The 20853-nt window shown below is 40.7% G+C and overlaps 1 protein-coding gene across 5 annotated transcripts in view; it reads left to right on the top strand.

Annotated features, from left to right (window-relative positions):
• phf14 (PHD finger protein 14) overlaps positions 1-20853 on the top strand; it is a 133488-nt gene that overhangs the window by 63690 nt on the left and 48945 nt on the right. For 3 of the 5 annotated variants that reach the window (XM_022683139.2, XM_022683143.2, XM_022683142.2), the window contains exons 14-16: positions 173-335; positions 10189-10245; positions 10417-10538. In XM_022683139.2, coding sequence (XP_022538860.2) covers positions 173-335; positions 10189-10245; positions 10417-10538 — 342 coding nt within the window. Of the gene's footprint in view, positions 1-172; positions 336-10188; positions 10246-10416; positions 10539-11232; positions 13957-20853 lie in introns of those variants that run through there. The other 2 variants (XM_022683144.2, XM_022683141.2) reach the window with 2 other exon arrangements.

Genomic DNA, 20853 nt, shown 5'->3' on the forward strand with positions numbered 1-20853 from the left:
GTTTTTTTTTTTTTTTTTTTTCTTCAGATTTGTCTTTGATGAAAGGACATGAAATGACACAGACCTTAAAAGCCTTCTCGTCATCCTGACTTTTTTTTTTTTAAGCTTGTAAAATCAATAACACTGAACAGAAGCGAGTGACTCCTGGTTCTCTGTCCGCTGCCCTTTTCAGGCAATGCTCCGAGTGCGACCAGGCCAGCAGCGACGAGGCGGACATCGCCATGGAGACACTTCCAGATGGCACCAAGAGGTCCAGAAGGCAGATCAAGGGGCCAATCAAATTCATCCCTCAGGAGATGTCGCCAGAGCCTAAAAAGCCTCAAGTAAGAGGAACGGTGTGTATGAGCTTCGGTTCTAGACACTGGTTATATGAGGCGTGTGTGTTTTTCTAAATCACAAATAACAAGCACTTGAAGGTACCCTGCTGTCCTGCCTTTATGGACTTTAAAGTGTTTTTTACTCTCAGCTTGAACCTCGGAACAAGTTGCGGAAGAGAATATATATTTTCATCAGCTGTGTCGCTGCTCCAGAGTGCACCTTTGAGCTTTTCTTCTTAATTCATTTACACCTAGCGATACTCGGTGCATCGCCTGAGGAGAAACATGCTGTTAATTGATTTCTAATTGCTTACTTGCCCCTTGCTTCTGAGATAATTGACCCGCACTCCAGTCAGATTACTCTAACCCTCTCAAGGTCACGACTGCGTGTGGATTGAGAGAGTGCATTCCTGCAAATTCCTCTCTGAAAGCTTTCATAAAGCAAGTCGTAAAGATAAAACGCTAAGCCCTTCATTGTTTAAGAAGCTTGATTGAAAGCACCCTGAAAGTGTGGCACCTGTTCAGCAGTAGTAATCTGAAGAGTGAGTGAGTGAGTGAGTGTGCTGCTGAAAGAGGAGTGCTTTCCTATTCAAAGCTAGGCCCAAATTACTGTGCAATATATGGGCTAGACCTCAGTCATTTGTGCTGCCCAGTTGTGCTTTACTAGCTAGGAAAGCCCATTATTTTAGTGAATGACCCGTTATGTTGACTTTGTTTAAAAAGAGTTTAGGAAAGGTACTTTTATTGCATTTGTATTATAAATAGGTAAAAATGTATTGCTTTACGCAAAGACATTTTGACAGACCTTCCCAAAACCCCTGCCTTTTTTTTATTTAAGCCTAATATTTAACTTTCTATTGACAGATCAAGTGGCTGTGTGCAATAACTTTATCCCCACTAGCCACTATGTGGTGATTATGGTTGCCTGTCTGTCTGTGTCTGTCTGTGTCTGTGTCTGTATACACTGACAGGTTTGTCATCTTGAAACTAATATCATGTCCCATGACTTTTGCCAGCTGCAGGATGTGTTTGGGGCCATATTGCATTGAATGTAGAGTTGTTTGTCTGTTTATATGGACATTCTTGTGTTTTAGATGGCCGATGGCAATATTTTGACAGCACTAGTCGATGTGTAAAGCCGATATATTTTTTTTTTTTAACTAATAAAATACAATAATAATAATAATACTAATAATACTACACAAAACCACTGAACTTGCTACTTGAGACAGTAGCACGCAGAAGTTAGATTTCTGTTCAGCCATCTGAAATGTTTAAAACATAGAGAAAGATGTGAAGAGAAACGCAGTAATGCAGAATCTAAAAGCCAATAAAATTTGTTTTCCTAAACTGTTGGATAGTTATTCATGTTAACACATGTTAATCATGCATGTGTTGTGCCAAATTCTGCACCCCTGTCAGTGAAAGCACCCCCTCTCGGGAGTGCGCATGCACGTCTTCTTGGCTTTAACTTTACTTAGAAAATGGAAATACCCAAGATAATGTTCTAAGCTGCACTGACTCATAAGAAATAATGGAAAATAATCATGTCACCTGCAGTTACTCCTGAGAGGGGGTGCTTTTCCTGGTGGGGTGCCGAATTCGGCACCATAGTAGTGTCGAAATCTGCACCACCACCATGAAAAGCACAACCCACCCCTCAGCAGCGCATATGCATCGTCTTCTTAATAACTTTATTTAGAAACATGCTCCCGAGAGGGGGTGCTTTTCCTGGCTGGGGTTGCTGAATTCAGCACAAAATGGACACAGGGGGCGCTCTAACAGCCAGTATAACCGAGCTGGATACAGCATTGCCTGTGTGCTTTCTGTGAATATTGCCCTTTTGTACTCCTAGATTGTTCGATGCCGATTATCTAAAAAATGTCAAAAATCGGCCTGATTAATCGGCCGGCCGATATATTGGTTAATCATTAGTGAGTGGTAATGCCATATTTGTATTTGAGTAATGGCTGCACATCTTTAAAAAAAAGTTTTAATCCTTCCTCCAATTCAGATAATTCACATCACCTTGCCATGACATGCTGGCCAGTGTTTATCCTCACTCACTCAAGATAACACCTCACAACTTATACATTCACAAGCTGTTCCCTGAGGGTAACACTTCATAATGCAAATTTTTGTTCCCTAAATGTTGATACTATTTCTAATATAAGGGATTTTTTATTTCAGTACACAATTAATAACACCTGAGTTTTAACAGAAATTTGAAGGGTGGTGCACCAACTATTGCAGGCCTGCTTGCCATGTGTGCGTGTGTCTGTGTGTGTGTGTGTGTGTGTGTGTGTGTGTGTGTATGTGTATGTGTATGTGTGCGCGCGTGTGTGTGTGTGTGTGTCTGTGTCTGTCTGTGTGTGTGTTCTCCGAGCCATTCTCAGGCAGCAGATAGGGCTCGTCTGTCAAGCTCTCCATGGCTTTCACTTATCACTGTCCACCACACTCTGATCCTGAGATAGCACTCCGGCAGCCCTGCTCCCTCAAGGAAGACAAAAGATCCCTATCGCTGGAAAGATGAGCTCTTCGGGCCTTCTGTGTTTTGTCTTTTTCATCCGTTTTGTTTTTTAAGCTCTGTCAATAATGCAGCATCCTTTTTTTCCAGCAGGAGAAGAGAGCAGGGATGTGCAGGCTATCTGTGCCTCGTGCCCTCACTGATGACTGTAGAATATGCTGCTCATTTTAGTCTGAAAACACGCAGAATAAGACCAGATTAATATACAGAAGTCTATATTTTTTTCTGCTGCTGATTAGTGAATGCAGGTGTCTGGTAGATACACTGTGCTGTTCTGTGTCTGAGAGACATCTAGCCAGAGGTGAACTGAGGACTTCTGACTCAGTCCTGCACTCTTTCACTTGATTTTCTCTCTCTTTTTCTCTCTCTCTCTACCAGTATTACATTTTTTTATTCTTATTCATGTTTTGTCTCTTACTTAATATTTTAAATTTGCTCTTACTCTAATTTCTAATCGTTTTCTTTCTTTTTGTGCATTCAGTCATTCAGTTTGGCACTCTCTCTTTTATGTCTGCATTCTTTCTTCTGTCTTGCTTGCACTACTTGAGCTTTTGTCATTTTCTCATTTTTTTTTATTTTTCCTGTCAGTCAGTCCTTATTCTAATTTTTGTCCCTCCCTCTTTTTATTGCTGTCTATTTCTCTTGGTAATCCTTTCTTCATTTTTCCCTCTCAAGCTTGCACTTTTTCTTTGTCTTTCTTTGTGTGTTCCTCCTTTTTCTTCTTTCTCTGTCTCTTTCCTTCATTTCTATTTCTGCTTTGCTCTTTTTTTTTTTTTAGGGGGCTCTTACTTTGCACTCTTTTTTTTCCTGGACTTTCTCACTCTCAGATGTTTCAGATGTTCTCTCTTTTTCTCTCTCACTTTCTTTCTTTGTCTGTCTTTTTTGCTTTCTTTTTTGTAACTTTTTTGTGCTATTTTCTCTCTGTTTGCCATTGCTTGATCTTTTGCTCACTTTCAGTCTCTTGTTCTCTCAAGCTTTCTTTCTTTTTTTTCCAACTGTTAATTCTCTCACTGTTTCTGTTTTTCTCTCTTAATCTGTCTCACTCACATTGTTCTTTGCTTTTTCTGTTCTGTTTGTATAGGTCTTAGTCTCATTTTACACACTTATTTCACTCTTTCTATCTTGCCTTCACTTTCTTTTGTCTGTCTTGTCCCTTCATGTCTGTCTTGTCTCACTCTTCTTCTTCATCTTCTTTTTGTCTCGCTTTTTCATTTTGCTGTCTTGTTTGTTAATTTTAATTTTTACTCATCATTTGCTCATTTTTGTTATTTCATTCTGGAATTCTTACTTTGTAGTTCTCACTTTGTTTTTCACCACTGTTCTCTCTTTTTCCTCCCTTTCTGTTTAGCTCTCTTGCTTTTTCTGCCCACATTTGTATTTCATCCCTCTTCCTCTTCTCTCCATTGCAGTTTTATTCACTCCTTTTACACACGCTTACACTTTCTGCCCAACACTCATTTTCTTTTGATGTATATCTTCAATCTACTCTCTCTCTCTCTCTCTCTCTCTCTCACTCTTTCCCTCTCTCTCTCTCTGTTAGGTGCTTTAATGCCGCATTTATCTTCAGATGCATGCCACAGTGTGGCAGGCGCTGAAAGGAGCCCTGCTTTGCATTTTTAATGCCTCTAACAGGACGCCGCAGCAGCGAGAGCCCTCGTACAGCCACTTTCCCATTTATCACAGGCAGCTAATCGACCCCCCGCCGGTCAGCTACTCTGGAGCCGGTGGCACTGAGTGCGTCCGGCACGTGGAGGATATTTTACAGAGTGTTGTGCCCTGTGCCCCGCTCACTCAAAGCCTGCCTTCTTAAAGGCCTGATCAAATGAAGGCAGAAATGTCACAGTGATATTTCATAATGGCATTTCTTTGGTTGGGAAAGCTATCTTCCTCTTAATGGTATTTTAAGGGTTGGGGCGCAGGTGTTTTGTGTCGTAATTTTAGTAAAAATGCCATTTCTTTTGGATAGAAAAAAAAACAGGAGCTTTATGACTTCATTGGTTGGCAGTGAATATTTATTTATTTATTTATTTATTTCTGTCTGTCTGTCAGGTTCATACGTGTTTGGATAGTGACACATTTGGAATTTTGCTCCATGTATACCACCACCTTAAGGAAACTGTAATTTAGGTGTCATAATTGTAGATTTCTAACTTCCCTTCCAAGGGTTTAACATAAATTATCTGTTAGGAATTCTGTACTGTATTTTATTTTATTTTTTTTATTTTTTTTTAATACATGAACTAATTTTCCATGCTTTACCAGCCATCTTTGGCAAAGTGTGGTATGTTGCCTCATTATTTCTTGACAAATATTTTTGTAGTTTTTGGTACAAGAAAGAATGCACTAGTGACTTCAACAAAGCCAAAATCAAGATTATTAAGGGACACCTCTACATGAAATACTTGTAATTGAGTGGACAGAGTACAAAGTACACTTAGCCACACTGAAACCTCATTGGTCAACTTAGCATGAGGAGAGGCGAATCAGGATGCTCAGGATTTGACACTCTCTCACTATGTGTGTCTTTCTCTCTTGCTCTTTTTTTCTCTTGTGTACACTCTCTCTCTCTCGCTACATCACATAGTAACAATGCGTCGACAATTTTTGATAGTCTACATTGTCTGTTACACCTATTCATCGTTGCAGCCCTAGTGTGTAGCATTGCAAAAGTTCATGCTCCATATGTGCACTCCTGTTTGGCACCTGCATAAACACATGCAAAAGTATAACACGGCCTTTAGCTGTATCAATATTTAGGCTGATCATCGGCCCACCTGCTCCCCAACTCCTGGCATTAGGCATGGTCCAGTAGGATCATGTTTATCTACTTAAGAGAGTTCTATTCTATATACATATATGGAGGATGATTTATTTTCTATAATTACAGGGTGTAGAGGATGACCAGCACCCCGCTATAATTATTATTTCACATCATCTTGGAGGAACATATGCTATTAGTCTTTGGGGAGGTAGCAGCACATAGCAGCGCTCTCCGCCGGGCTTCTGTATGCTCGGCTAATTTTTCTAGTCCTGTGAGAATTGATTCAGGGCTTGTTAAAGATGCAGTGATGTACTTAATTAAAAGATTGATTTTAGCCAAGTCGTCTCGAATGCCTTCCACTTAATTTCCTCCGGCGAGCGGGGCTGCGATTTCGTTTGCGTCAGCCAACCCCCTACCTGGCTGCACCACCTCGACTGTTGCTTTTAAGGGTGGGAGTGGAGCTCTCTGCTGCGGCTCTCCGCTGATCTTTGCCTGGCCTTTAATAGATTACCTTAATCGAGTCTGCCGTAATGGAGGAATAATGAAATAAACGAGTGCCTTTGTTTGGTGCTGCCATCAAGGGAGAAGTGGCAGAGGGGTTTAAGAGCCAACTGGCAGCGTGGAAGCAGTTAGCATTTATAATGATAAGTGTTCCATCTGCCGTGTGGTGGCAAGCCAAAGGCGACAGATGGAATTGTTTTCACAATCTGTTTAAATATGTTGTCGATTTTTCTTCCCCTTTTAAAAAGGCCCAGCTCGGCGCCGTCACACGCCCGTTCCCATTAAGATGGAGATGTTTGATTTGATTTGGGAAACTGCTTGATTTTTTTTTTCTTTTCTTTTCTTATTTCATATTAGCTGTTATGTAGATGAACAGCATGAGGTGACCAGTGGTGACAGGAGATGGAAGCACCTGAAATGGTGGAGAAGAGAGGAGAAGAGGAGAGGCGAAGGCCTGTAAAAGGCGTGAGTGAGGCAGGTGAAGCTATGAGCTTGAACCTGGATCTCCTCAGTTTGTGCTTTTGGTCACAATGAAATCACAGTGATCCAGTTTAGCGAGGCGGGGTGACCCAGATGCCGAGCGGCCTGTTGTCTGGCTGGACGGCAGCGTTGGCCTGTTTACTGGCCCTCAGACAAAGGGATTGATTCCCTCTTAATTTGACACAGGGTGAGCTGGACTCAACAAGAGATGTGGATTAGAGAGGAACACCACTGTTTGACATCTGCACCGCTTGCAATTGGCCGCCATCTCTATCCGCTCTTAACACGAGCTCGGCCCTGGAGCGCAGTGCTGAGCATTTATTTATTTATTTATGCTTATTTATTCATTTCTCTGAGTCCTGAACACTTGGTGGGAAGTAGTGCACAAATAAACGTCGACCTTATTTCCACAACAGGCAGTAAGAGAGTGAATTGTTTGTGTAAAATGTGCTTTCCAAATCTTCTGTGTGCTATGAATTAGAAAAAAAAAAAATAATGATAAACGAGAATAGTGAACAAAAAATAGTAGTAAAATGAAATAAGTATTTAGTTGTTTATTCATTGTATTATAGGGCTCACAATCAGTGAATGTCTATTGTTTGTGGTCTAATTTCATACATGAGGCGCACCGGATTATAAGCAGAATTTTAAGCAACTATATTAAGGAACAAGGGCATTACCATGTTTCCTGCTGGGGTTGCCTAAGTAAACAAAACTTTATTTCTTAACTTTAAGTCAAATGATAGCTGGCTGTTAACCTACACAGATTTTTCTCCTGAAAACTATTTCTTTTTTTTTATTTCGGTGATTAAGACACTTCTATTTACTTACAGTAAGCTTAGATTTCCAGTATTTTAGTGTGGTTAGCAACAGCGCTAGCCTCTATTTGCAGCGCTTATTGCTAGTAAATGCTCGGCGCTGTTAGCTAGCGGTTTGTCTCACGTAGCTTGTTTTAACACGGTAAATTCAGGCTACAGTTTGATATACTCACTCACTGCTATTAGTGGCTAATGCTAATACTGCTCCAGCCTCTGTGCTGGGGAAACTTTACTGAAACTCCTGTAAAACGCTGCACTTCAGCAGAGTGGCTTTACTGCTACTTACAACCGAACTGCTAAAATTTATACACAAGGCGCACCAGATAAGACTCACTGACGATTTTTAAAAACATGTAAGGGTTTTAAGTGCCCCTTTAGTGCGAAAAAAAAAACCCCAGTAATTCCATAAAAAATATTTATTTTAAAATGAATGCCATCTCTACTTCCCAAGCACAGTGTTGTGCAAAATGAATACTTCTTTTAAAATGTTGTTACCACCCACATGCTTTTCTGCATCCTTTATATTGGAGGTTGTGAAAACTGTCAGCTCTTGTCCACAGAGCTTCAGCCAGTATATATATATATATATATATATATATATATATATATATATATATATATATATATATATATATATAATTTTTTTTTTTTTTTTTTTTTTTTTTTTTTTTTTTTTTTTTTTTGCAGTACGTCACAGTCTGTATGAGATGTACCCTCCAACCCTGCCCAATGCCACTTTTCAAGTCCCATTTCCACATTTAGACTCCACATGTGTCAGAGGAGGCATCACTGGTGATAGGGGGAGTACTAATAAGTGGGTTGGGTAATTGGCCGTGTAAATTGGGGAGAAATATTGGAATTCTTTTTTTATTTTTTTTTATATATATATATATATATATATATATATATATATATATAAATTTATTTAAAAATAAATAAATAAATGCATGTCCAGTCCCCCTTGTCAGCAAGCTAAGTGGATAAACTGACCAGGACTATTTCCGTCGGGGACTAAGGTTAATTAAACAACAAAAACACAAATGACTTCTCCAAATGAATATGTTTACTTAAGTAATTACAGCCAGGGACAGGCTTTACTCAAAGCCCGAGAGATCTCCTCATAGGAAAAGTGTTACTGAAGGTTAATTTGGGACTGTAAGGATGTTTGCTGTACTTTAACATGGCTCAAATCCGTCTCGGACCACCTCCGGAAATGAACATAATGTAAGATCTAAATGATACCTATGTCTTGTAGGTTTCCCCAAAACATTAAAAGCTTCTGTAGTGATTCCCAAGTGGCACAGCTGTCTAAGTGCTGACCCATCATCAGGAGCTTGTGAATTCAGTCCCCAGCCATCTGTGACTGGAAGTACAATACAGCATCATTGGCCTGGCTTTAGGTGGAGGCTGGGTAGGATTCCACCCCCTCATTATTCTACATGGTGCTAGCCAACACGGGCTTGTGTTAACTAAAGTAACATAATTACTGGTTAAAGTTCCCCTTCAAGTGTATTCAGCTGTGCAGTGTTAGCAGCAGATGCTGAACTATATGCCTCGTTCAGAGCATGTGCTTTGCTTGCCCAGCACTGGTAGCATTATGCGGGGGGGTGATGACTTTTGTAATTTAGACTAATTTGGGAATTGGAAATTGTTAAAATAAAAAAATAATAAATAAGGCAATGGCTCTCAAACTATTCATCAGTAACCCACAAATATTCCATTTGGCCCAAAAAATGGGATTTTCAATAACACTGCTACAGGGAGGTTTTATGGCTAAATTGGAGCAGCCTGGAGGCCAATCTTCATTATTTGCACATTGCACCAGTAAGAGCAGAGTGTGAAGCTTCAATTAGCACAGTAAGGTTAAGAGCACATTTTTGCTCAAAATATTGCAATGCACACAACATTACAGGTGACATACCAGAGTTCAAAAGAGGACAAATTGTTGGTGCACGTCTTGCTGGCGCATCTGTGACCAAGACAGCAAGTCTTTGTGATATATCAAGAGCCACGGTATCCAAGGTAATGTCAGCATATCACCAAGAAGGACGAACCACATCCAACAGGATTAACTGTGGATGCAAGAGGAAGCTGTCTGAAAGGGATAATCGAGGTTTAAGTAACTTGGAGCATTGTCTTGTAGGCTTTCACTCTTCTAGACATCATGGTCATCTCAAAATGTATTTATATAAATATTGTATATTAGTAAATTGTATTCACATAGCATGTTGGACCATTGCTATCCTGTTGTACAGCTTTACTGTCTCCTGTAGCAATGGAGCAAACGCTTATTGTGTGTGAATGTGTGACTAGCTCCTTCTACAAGTGTATTTTTGCTTCTACAGGTCTGTTCCCACCAAAAAAATAAAAAAATAAAATACTTTAATGAAATGTATTAAGCTATAAATAAGTAGTTCTAACACCATTTCTAGAAAATCTTTTAATCTTTAAAGTCATGTCATCTTTATCATATTAAGAAAAAAAAATCATGAATGCGCTCCTAATTTTACTGATTACATTTAAAATTTAGCATTTTTCAGAATTGGGTCTGGGTCTTGTAACTAAATAATATATAAATTAAACAAATCCCAAAATACAAAGACATTGGAAAATATCAGAATCTTGGTAAAAAAAAAAAAAATAATAATAATAATAATAAAATAAAAGGTCATACATACCAAAGTAAATGAATTATAAGGGAAAGGTTGGTCAAGCTGTTGTTTAACTTGCCACCAGTCCTTTTCTGCTTTCCTCTGAACATTTTCTCTTATTTTCTCGTAACAGAGAACCCGAGGCCAGAAGAGGAAGAGAGTGTCTATCTGCGAGGAGGAGAAGATAGAGGTGAGCTCTCGCACTTCTCCATTCTCTGCCCTTTGTTAATGCTATCTGTCTCTCTCATCTGTCTCTAATATTGCAAAGAGAAAGGTGAGGGAATGTTTGCACAGCAGCTTCAGCTTTTTCCAACCGCACAGATTCGCACACAGTCAGCTCTAATGGCTTGTGTTTCCATAGGAACCAGCGCCGCGGGAGCGGAGACAGCGGCAGTCTGCACTGCAGAAAAAGCCCAAAGCTGATGACACCAGGACGGAATGCACCACCTGCAAAGGCCCCGGCGACAATGAGAACCTAGTTAGGTGGGTGAGCATGCGTGTAGAGCTCCAGTGGGGTTTGTTTGGTTGTGTGTGTGTGTGTGTGTGTGTGTGTGTTTAGGAAGAGAGAGAATCTGAAAAGAAAAGAGAGAGAGAGAGGGAGAGACACTAGGGTCATATTCTGCCCATGATTAAAGTTCAGTCTTCATTATGTGAATGCTGCCCCACATCTGCAGAGGGGGGCAGAGGGCAGCTTCCGTAGGCCTGCTCTATTGAGCTGCTGCACGTATTTGCTCATTTCATTCTGTTTACCTGTAATGAGCTGGATGAGCTCCAGTCTTCTTTTAGCTTTTTTTAGCTCCTCCCCCAAAGACTGAATGGAATTCCATTGAGTCCTATTGAATTATCTTATCTTTTCTCTTCCTTTCATGTAGATCCTTCATGTGTAAGGTTGCTGTAGGTCTCTTTACTCACCTGAGACCTGACGATTTGTACAATGTTTGCGATTAATTGGGAATAATTGCGAATAACTGTGGAGGGCATGAAGTGATTTTTTTTATTTATTTTTTTATATATATATATATATTATACCTTTTTTTCTACTCTGCTGTCAACAGGCTGCTGATGTGTTGATCTCAGCAGACTGGAGGGAGCTGAGCTGAGCTGAGCTGTGTTTGAGCCTCAGCTGTGGCGTGAGGTGTGCTGCCCTGACTGACTGCTCTATCTTTGCGTTAAACAGGTTGTGAGAGCCGGGCACCCACCTATCCCACCCACCCACCTACCCACCCCTCCCCTAAAAACGCCACAGATGAGAGAGGGACAGAGAGAAGGGAGAGAGAGAGAGAGGCAGATTAAATCGTTCCAAGAGGCGTCGTTGGGGTCGGGCAGGAGTCGCAGATGGCCACCTCTGACCGTCACCTTCGACCGTCTCCTGCTCAAACCGGACGGCGCCATGGACTTGCTTTCTTTACGCTTTTGGTCCACTGCGAAATGCGACGCAGACCGATCTGGATTACGAACGTAGCGAACGAACGTAAACATTTTCTCCCTTCCTCCAAAAGTTGCGCTCTTGGATTTAAACGCTTGCGTTCGAATCGAAAGGACTGTGGACACTATTTGAAGCGGACTGTAAGCGGATTTGATCTCGAGGACACTTAGGGTAGCCGTTGTGGACGGAGGGACGGCTTTAAGTTGGACTCTTTAAATTGGACTGACTGACTGTCTTAAACCTGGGACTATTCGAACGTTTTTCTCCCAAAGCCGTCACTCCTGCCGTTGTCCTGCTTCGTCCTGCTTTGTCCTGCTTGGTCGCTTGACCCAAGGGTCAGGATTCTGCCTCCTTCACTCCTCACCCACACACCCCTCTCCCTGTCTCTTTCAGATGGGCCCTGCATTGCCCTGTAGCCTATGATGCCACTCGACTCCATGCAGTTCCGGCTAACTGCTAATCACGAGACCCAATCAGTTTTATTGAGCGGTCAGAGTGATTATTTATTAGTTTTTTGGCCTGAATGCTGAGTGTGTCCTCTGTGAAAGCGCATTACGAATGCTTTAGAACTGGACCCTGCTGTCCTCTGCTTGTGCAGTGTGAAATTAGTTGTAGTAGAATGTAGGTAGAGATCAAAACCCCCAACCACCCTGGATCAATAGTTCCTCAGTGTAGTGTGTTTGCTTGTGTTGGTGCATCCACTGTAACTCTATGATAAGGGGAAAAAAAATAGTCGATGTCAAGCAAAGAACCTTGTATCTCTATTTTTTGCAGATCTCGTCCAAAATTTCTGATTGATTGGGCCAAAACAAATTGATTTTTCCTTTCCTTTGACTTTCAATGAAAATGAAGGATTTTTCCTTCCTGTAAAATTGCTAGTTAAGAGATACAACGTTTTTTTGACGACAGCGACAATTAACAATAGTAGTCTCATATCTATGACCAATAGTTAGAAAGGGTGAAACTGTGTAGAAAGCAGTGCAGTTAAAAAAAAAAAAAACTTCTATACCTGTTTATTTATTTTATTCTTGTGCCATTTGAACACTCATCCCATTCCGTGTCTTACTGAAGCAGATTTCTGACATGCCCTCAAAACAGTCCACCCACCCCCTGGTGCTTTGCGCCTTTGACAGCTTAGCTGCTTTGTGTCCTATCAGAATGGCTGACAGGTGTCATATGGTGCCCTGAAATGTTTGCCATTGGGGGGCGGGTCCTGGGGCTGACTTTGTGCACGCTTGTGGGAAATCAGCCTCACCCACACCCTCTCTCAGAAAAAAAAAAATAAAAATTAAGAGACCACTTCAGTTTCTGAATCAGTTTCTCTGATTTAGCTATTTATAGGTATATGTTTGAGTTAAATGAACATTGTCGTTTTATTCTATAAACTACAGACAACATTTCTCTCAAATTTAAAATAAAAATATTGTCATTTAGAGCATTTATTTGCAGAAAATGAGAAATGGCTGAAATAACAAAAAAAGATTCAGAGCTTTCAGATCTCAAATAATGCAAATAAAACAAGTTCATATTCATAAAGTTGTAAGAGTTCAGAAATTAATATTTGGTGGAATAACCCTGGTTTTTAATCACAGTTTTGATATGTCTTGGCATGTTCTCCTCCACCAGTTTTACACACTGCTTTTGCATAACTTTATGCCACTGCTGGTGCAAAAATTTCAAGCAGTTGGTTCAGCTTGGTTTGATGGCTTGTGATCATCCATCTTCATCTTCAATTTTTCGTTTTCAAAAGTGGTCTCTTAGTTTTTTTTTTTCTAGAGCTGTACATAGCGTTTCCTAGCTAGGGATTTTAATGCCCTTTAACCTTCAGCACCTCCAGCATATTCAGCATCTTCATCCTCAGCTAAAGGCCCCCAGCCCACCCGTGCCACCCCTGTATCTGTATCGGCCAGCCACAGACATGCATGCTCCTTAAGCGTGAGCGTAGTAGTGTTTAGTGGGGTGCACTGGAATGTGCACACGCAGCTTCTGCTTATCGCGTATGCAGCGAGGGTGCGGATATTAGTCCATTAGTCTGGTGATGTTTGTCGAGCAGGGTATGCAGCAGCTGCCACTGTATTTCATGTGCCTAATCATGGACCATAACGCCACTTAGGGTTCATTTATTTTATTTTTTATTATTTATTTTTTTTATCTGAAGAAAGATCCATTTGCACTCCATTTTTTTTTTATAAAAACTGTAATTTATTTGCGTATTTATTTCTGTAAATGCCTTTGTCTCCAGTTTGAACATGTGTTCAAGTCTTAGATGGACTGAAATACTGAAGTAGTAGGTTGCATTTGTTTGTGAGTGAGTGCATGTGCAGTGTGTGAGTAAACGTACTGTTTCCGTGTGTAAACACACATATGTATGTGTGTGTGTGTGTGTGCGAGTGTGTGTGTGTGAATGTGTGTGGTCTCAGAGCTGTGGCCTCTGCATTGTGCAAGCTTTAATAAACTCTTGACTTTTTCACCTTATTGCTGCTGTGATAAATGAGTCTCAGTTGAGCTAATTAATAGCACAGAGTGTTTGCTTGTAGTAGTAGTGTGTGTGTGTCTGTCTGTGTATGTGTGTGTGTTTGTGTCCAACGCCCCCTTGTCGTGGCTGATTTATTTCAGGGCTGGTGTGTGTGTGTGGGTGTCCAGCAGGCCCTGCACTGCTAGCTTGGACTCGAAAGGTACGAAGTAAATGAGAGAAACAGAAAAAGTAAATGAGAGAGGTGGAGACACACACACAGATTGATCAGTTTATTTTACCTGTTCAGTCTCTCACACACACTCTTCTTTCTCTCCTTTCTCTTTCTCCTTTCTTTCTCATTCTTTTTCTCTATTGCTCCTTCTCTCTTCATTTATGCCTCTCTCACTCACACTTTGTTCCTTTTTCCTCTCTCTTTCCTGCTCAGTTTTCTCCTTCTTCTCTTTATTTCTCCTTTTTCTGATGCTGTAGTTTTTCTCTCTGTTGATGCTTCTCATTCTCTCACTCTGTCTTTATCTTTTCTCTTATCTTCCTGCATTCTTTTTTCTCTTTCTACTCCTTCACTTTCACTTTTCCCTCTCCCTCTATAAATCACTTTTCACTCTTTTCCTTCTTTCTCTCAGTCTCCCCCCTCTTTCTCTCCCTTTTCTTTCTGTCTCAATACAATTTATTTCTCTTGCACTCTCCCTTATTTAACTCCCTTCACTTTTTTTCCTCTCTCTATCTCTTCTCTTCCTCTTACTCCTCTCTTCTGGTCTCTCAATTCTTTGTCTGAGCAATCTTTTTTCTTCTTCATTTTCAGTTTTTTGCCTTTTTTGTTATATCTCCCTTTCTTTGTTTCCCTTTCTCTTCTTCTCAACCTTACTTTCTCTCCTCTCTTACTCTCTCTCTCCCTCCCCATTAGAACTTTTTTATTCCCTCACCTTCTCTTGTCTTGCTTTTCTTCTCTCATAACCGCTCTGTCTCTTACTCTCTCTTCTATTTTTCCCTTTTTTTCCTTATTTTTATCCCCTTTCTCCATTTTTCTCTTATCTTTCCCTTCTCTTTTCTCTCTTCCTTCTCTTTCACTCTCATTTTTCCCTCTCCCTCTCTAATTCACTTCCTTATTTCTAACACTTTTCCTTTTTTTTTCCTCAATCTCTCCCCTCTGTCTTTCTTTTCTCTTCTGTACTAGTCTTCTTTTTCTCCCTTCTTTCTCTCCCTCCCTTATCACTCATCCTTTCTTTCTCCTTTATTCTCCCTCTTACTGTTCTCTATCCCTTTCTTTATTCCTTCTTTATTGCTTCACCTTCTCTGGTCTTGCTTTCTTTCTCTCATGATTGCCCTCTCTTACACTCTCTATATTTCTATCTTCGATTTTCTATCCCTTTTCTTCCCTTTTTCTCTTATTTCCCCTCTTTTCTTTTCTCTTTCTTTCTTCACCTTCCCTCTCCCTTTTTCACTTTCACTCTTTTCTTTTTTTCTCTCAATCTCTCCTATCTTTCTCAATCTTCTTTTCTCTTGTACTCTCCCTTCTTTTCTTACCTTCTTCTCTCTCTCACTTTCTCTATCCTCCCTCTTACTCCTCCTCAATTTTTTTTCTATCTTTATCCCTTCTCTCCTCTTTTTCTTTTATCCCTTTTCCCACTCATTTTTTATTGCCATTTTTTTCATTGTACTATGTACATTGTCATTTTTTTCTTCTTGTAGTGATTTGTTTTTTAATTCTTTTTTTATCTTTCTCTGCTCCTTTTAGTAATTGTTCTTTAGTCTTGTTCCCTTATTTTGCCCTGTGTTTGTCTTTCCTGCTCTTTCTTCTCTCTCTGTGTCTTTCTGTCCTATTCTCTCTCTTTTTATTGCATTTTTTTTCTTTTTTCACACAGACACAGACAATCATGTCTCCCTGTTCCTGTATGTGTCCTCCCCTTCCCTTCATCCTTGCCTGCTTCTCAGTGCCAAGCTTACAACTCCAGAGAGAGAGAGAGAATGAGTGAGCGAGCGAGGAGAGGCTTTCATGGGGAAATCTGGTTAACCGCATAACAAAAAGCCTAGTGTGGCTGGCAGCAGCCGAATAGCATTTGTGCTTATATAACAACAGCAGCAGCAACAAGCCGCTCGAACTCCGGCGAGGAGAGAGAGAAGACCCACCAAGACCCACCAAGACCGAGCGTTCTGCAGCCCAGACAGATCCAATCTGCACGCCGATGCCAAGACCTAAATACCCCAATCCCACGTTCTCAGACTGGGGGTCTGCTGTGAGTGTACACAAAGCATACACGGCCGGTCCTGCCATGTTTCTGGTGAAGACAGTGTGTGCGTCCGCGCGTGGGTGTCTGTGTTGGGGGGAGGATGGGGGTATTCTGAAATAGCAGTAACCTTTTCTATGATGGGCTCCTTTCCTATTACAGCCCTGACACAGGATCCAGGCAGATGATTTAATGGCGGCATTTTGTTTTTGCTGACTTCTTCCTTTTCTTCTTCTCCTTTTTTTTTTGCTCCCCACCACCATTAAAAGAGAAAACGCAAGCACTGGAGCTGCACCGTGTGGGAAGGGTGGCCAAGCAGCTAAAAATCTATTACACCGCAACTTCTCCCTGTCTTTTATCCCGCCGAGCTGACTGCAGTGTGTGTTGTATGTATGTGTGTGTGTAAATATATTTGAGTATGTGAGTGTGTGTGTGTATGTGTGTTTATCTGCTCTGGATGCAATTTCTCCCCCTCTTCTCATGCCTCCAGTTCACGCACTCCCTCTGTACGCAGAGTAGATGACAGCCCAGAGGTCCAGGATTTCCTAATTAGCAGAAGGGTGAGGGAAGGGGGCCGTAGACTGCATCTGTTTCGCAGGGTCCACATCAGCGTGGGCCCTCTGCTGAAATGGCCATTCTTTTCCACCCAGTTTGCTACGGATACTCTCTTTCTGTCTGTTCAGGAGTTCAGTGTTTTGGCAATATTATGTGCGCAGTTGTAACAAAGTCTTTTATCACAGAAACAGTTATTTTACATGAGCTTATGGTTGTCAGTTTGTACTGAAACATTTGTACAGTACCGCATATATAAAAGGCCACGCACACCTTTAGCTTTGCTGTGGCTTTGTTTCCACAAGCTTCTTCAATGTCACACCATTTATTTTTGCCCAGAGTTGCATCCATTTTTCCACAGGATCTTGAGAGATTGATAATAGGAGATTTAGACTACTTTGCAAAGTCTTCTCCAGCACATCCCAAAGATTCTCAATGGGGTTAAGGTCTGGACTCTGTGGAGGTCTCATGCACGCTTTTACAATTACAGCCTGGTGAATCCTGGCATTGTCATCTTGGAATATGGCCGTGTCCATCAAGGAAGAAAAAACTCCATTGATGGAATAACCTGGTCTATATTCAGTATATTCAGGTAGTCAGCTGACCTCATTCTTTCAGCACATACATACTGTTGCTGAACCTAAACCTGCAGACCAACTGCAGCAACCCCGGATCATGGCTTTGCTCCCACAGGCTTGTACGGTAGACAGTAGGCATGCATCACTTAAGCTACTTAAGCTCCATTAATCTGAAACAGGGTGAATCTCAGGACTCATCAGACCACATAACCTTCTTCCATTGCTCAAGAGTCCAAGCTTTTTGCCAGTTAGCCTAAATGATAAGTGGTTTTCTTAAGGCTACACAGCTTTTTACACAACCTTGAGTTGTGTCTATGTGCAAAACAGCTATTTTTAGTTTAGTAGTCTTTAGTTTAGTAGGCTTTCTGTGCTTGATGCATGTCTATAATTTTATATCTTTTCCATAACCACAATATGTTTAACAAATAAGAAGCTACTCCCTGCATCGGTTAGGGTTAAGTAACTTGTTGCCAGCTGAAAAGTAGTTATCCATGCAGTAATTATCTAACGAGAGGCTCTTAACTATTTACTTAAGTCCAGGTGGTGACCTTTTTGGGCAGGCGAGGCTGTGTATATACTCTAGAGACTATACTGTAGGCTGTAACATCCAAAGGAGGCTTTCTAGATTATTAAGCATTGCTGTGAGGATCTGATTGAAACATAAAGAGCATCATTATGGTCAGTGTCAGTCAGTGTATTGGATAATTACATTACCCCCTACTCATCTCCCAACTCATCCCTAAAGTTCTAGAATGGTGCACCATCATCCCAGAGAACACTGTTCCACTGCTCCACAGCTCAATGGTAGGGGGCTTAATACAATTTATCCCATGTCTGGCATTAGACATTCTGGCAGTAGGGTGATGTCTATTTATATATCTGCTATAGGGAGCTCCTATTGTAATGGCAGTACTTCTGTAAAGGGACTACACAAGTCTGTGTGCGCATGTGTGTTTGTGTCTCTGGGTCAGCAGTAGCAGTAGTACAGTTGATGAATGAGCATTTATTAGAAGGGGTGTCCATAAACATTTGGACATTCACTGCATATACAGCTCTGGAAAGAAATAAGAGACCATTAAAAACTATGAGTTTCTTTGATTTTAACAAATTAAAAACCTCTGCTATCCAAAAGCAGTGTGTAAGACTGGTGGAGGAGAACTTTTTTTCTTTGCATTATTTGAGGTCTGAAAGCTCTGCATCTTTTTTGTTATTTCAGCCATTTCTCATTTTCTGCAAATAAATGCTCTAAATGACAACATTTCTATTTGGAATTTGGGAGAAATATCGTTCATGGTTTAGAGAATAAAACAACAATATTCATTTTACTCAAACATCTACCTATAAATAGAGTCTGATTTAAATCAGAAGCTAAAAAGTGGTCTATTAATTTCTTCAGAGCTGTATGTGTGTCTTCTGCATTTCAGACTTTGTAATTGTCTATATTATAAAACAATCTGTTATATAGAATTAATACATGTATATGAATGTGTTCACACACACTAGCATATATTTCTATTAAAATTTCTATTAGACATTACTAGATTTAGATATTCTAACTCTAACCAGCAGCTGCCCTTAGAATGCTTGTTCCAGTACTGTGATGTGTAAGAATGCAGAGAGCCCAGCAGTAGTGACTGAGCTCAACTCATTGTGGCCCCCTGCTGAATATATAAGGAAATGCACAGCACACTTTCTTTTTTCCCTGCACTTTTGAAACTTTCCTGTGGCATTTTCCCGCCTGCACTGACTTTAAGCAAGTGATTGAGTGAGCACTTTGGTAATGAACTAATGAAAGGGGATTACTATGGGCTTGGCTCTCTCTCTCTCTCTATCTCCAGCTGCTCGCTTGGCCTTCACTGGTCCTCCTTGTCAAACAATAGCTCGGTAATAATACTGTTCCCATCCCAACAGTAAATCAAAAAAGCGAGGTGCGCAGAGGCCAATAATCCACTCCTTGTATAGTGGGGATTCACAAAAAGCCACGGGTGCACTTTGTCACAGCCTGCGGTCAATGGGCAAGCGCTTTGTGTCTATTGATTCGTCTCACGTGGCCTCTCCCCAGGTAATTGCGCTAGCCCATGTGATAAATTTGCTGTATTTGTTTCAGCCATTTTGGCGAAGGCAGTGGGCCAAGTACTAAAGAGTGGATGAATTTGCCTTTCCTTCATCAATACCTTTAGTGTTAGAAGAATCTGTAGTCTGTGATCAGTAAGGTAGAGGCCTAGAGGTAGACATGTTTGATGGCTATATTATTTTATGAAGATAGTTATGAAGATGGCACAAATGACTATGGTTATATTGTGACAGCAAGGTCTGGAAAGCAAGTATAATGTTATACATAGATGCTAACTGACAGTCAGGGTCTCTGTGTGTTCATTTTGAAGGGTCCCCCCATTTATCCCCAAAATGTTGGTATGCTCCACGTAATGTGGATTCCCCTATGGTAGGTGAATTGACTATGCCAACACTGTTTCAGAGGAACTCTTGGAGTAGATTTTGGACCTACTGTGACCCTGACCTGGAAGAGATTTGGTTTTTGGTTAATTTGTTTTTTGGTTAGTTTGGTTGATTTGTTTTTTGGTTGATTTTGGTTTTTGGTTGATTTGGTTTATTTGGGTTTTGGTTAATTTGTTTTTTGGTTTATTTGGGTTTTGGTTAATTTGGTTTTTGGTTAGTTTGGTCGATTTGGTTTTCGGTTGATTTTGGTTTTTGGTTGATTTGGGTTTTGATTAATTTGGTTTTTGGTTAATTTGGTCGATTTGGTATTTGGTTGATTTTGGTTTAGTTGATTTGTTTGATTTGGTTTTTGGTTGATTTGGTCGATTTGGTATTTGGTTGATTTTGATTTTTGGTTGATTTGTTTGATTTGGTTTTTGGTTGATTTGGTCGATTTGGTATTTGGTTGATTTTGATTTTTGGTTGATTTGTTTGATTTGGTTTTGGTTAATTTTGGTTTTTGGTTGATTTGTGTTGAATGTGGAAGAATGGGCATGCCTGAAGACTACAGCAAGCAGGCAAGGAGCAAAATTGCAATATCTTGATGACTGGGTCAAAACACCCTTTAAATGTCCAGGGGGTATTCCTACCTTGCACCCAGTGATTTGGGGTAGACACCAAGACAACCATACAGTTGGTTTTCCTAGTTGATGTTTGTTGCATGCGAGAAAAATGGAAAGACCTGAAGACCACAACGGCTTTCAAAGCATCTTTTTAAACTGCAAGGCTTATAGGTGCTCCTTCCCAGTAGGGCTATTTCTTCCATGCTTCCAATGATTCCAAGTTGTCCTACTGCAACCCTGACCAAGAAGTTGTTGAATAGACAGACGGATGGATGGATGGATGGATGGATGCATGAATAAACAGTTGGTTTTCCTTGCTGCTGTCTGTTGCATGTGAGAGAAATGGGAAGGCCTGAAGACCACAGCAACTGCAATATCCTGCCAACTGGTTCAAAGTGTCTTTTAAATGGCATGGCTTGCTGGATGCTACCCTATAACAGGGATAAAAGAGATATGAGGAGATATTTAACACAAATCAGCAACAG

The sequence above is a fragment of the Astyanax mexicanus genome, chromosome 3 (genome assembly GCF_023375975.1).
Source record: "Astyanax mexicanus isolate ESR-SI-001 chromosome 3, AstMex3_surface, whole genome shotgun sequence".
Lineage (NCBI taxonomy): Eukaryota > Metazoa > Chordata > Actinopteri > Characiformes > Acestrorhamphidae > Astyanax > Astyanax mexicanus.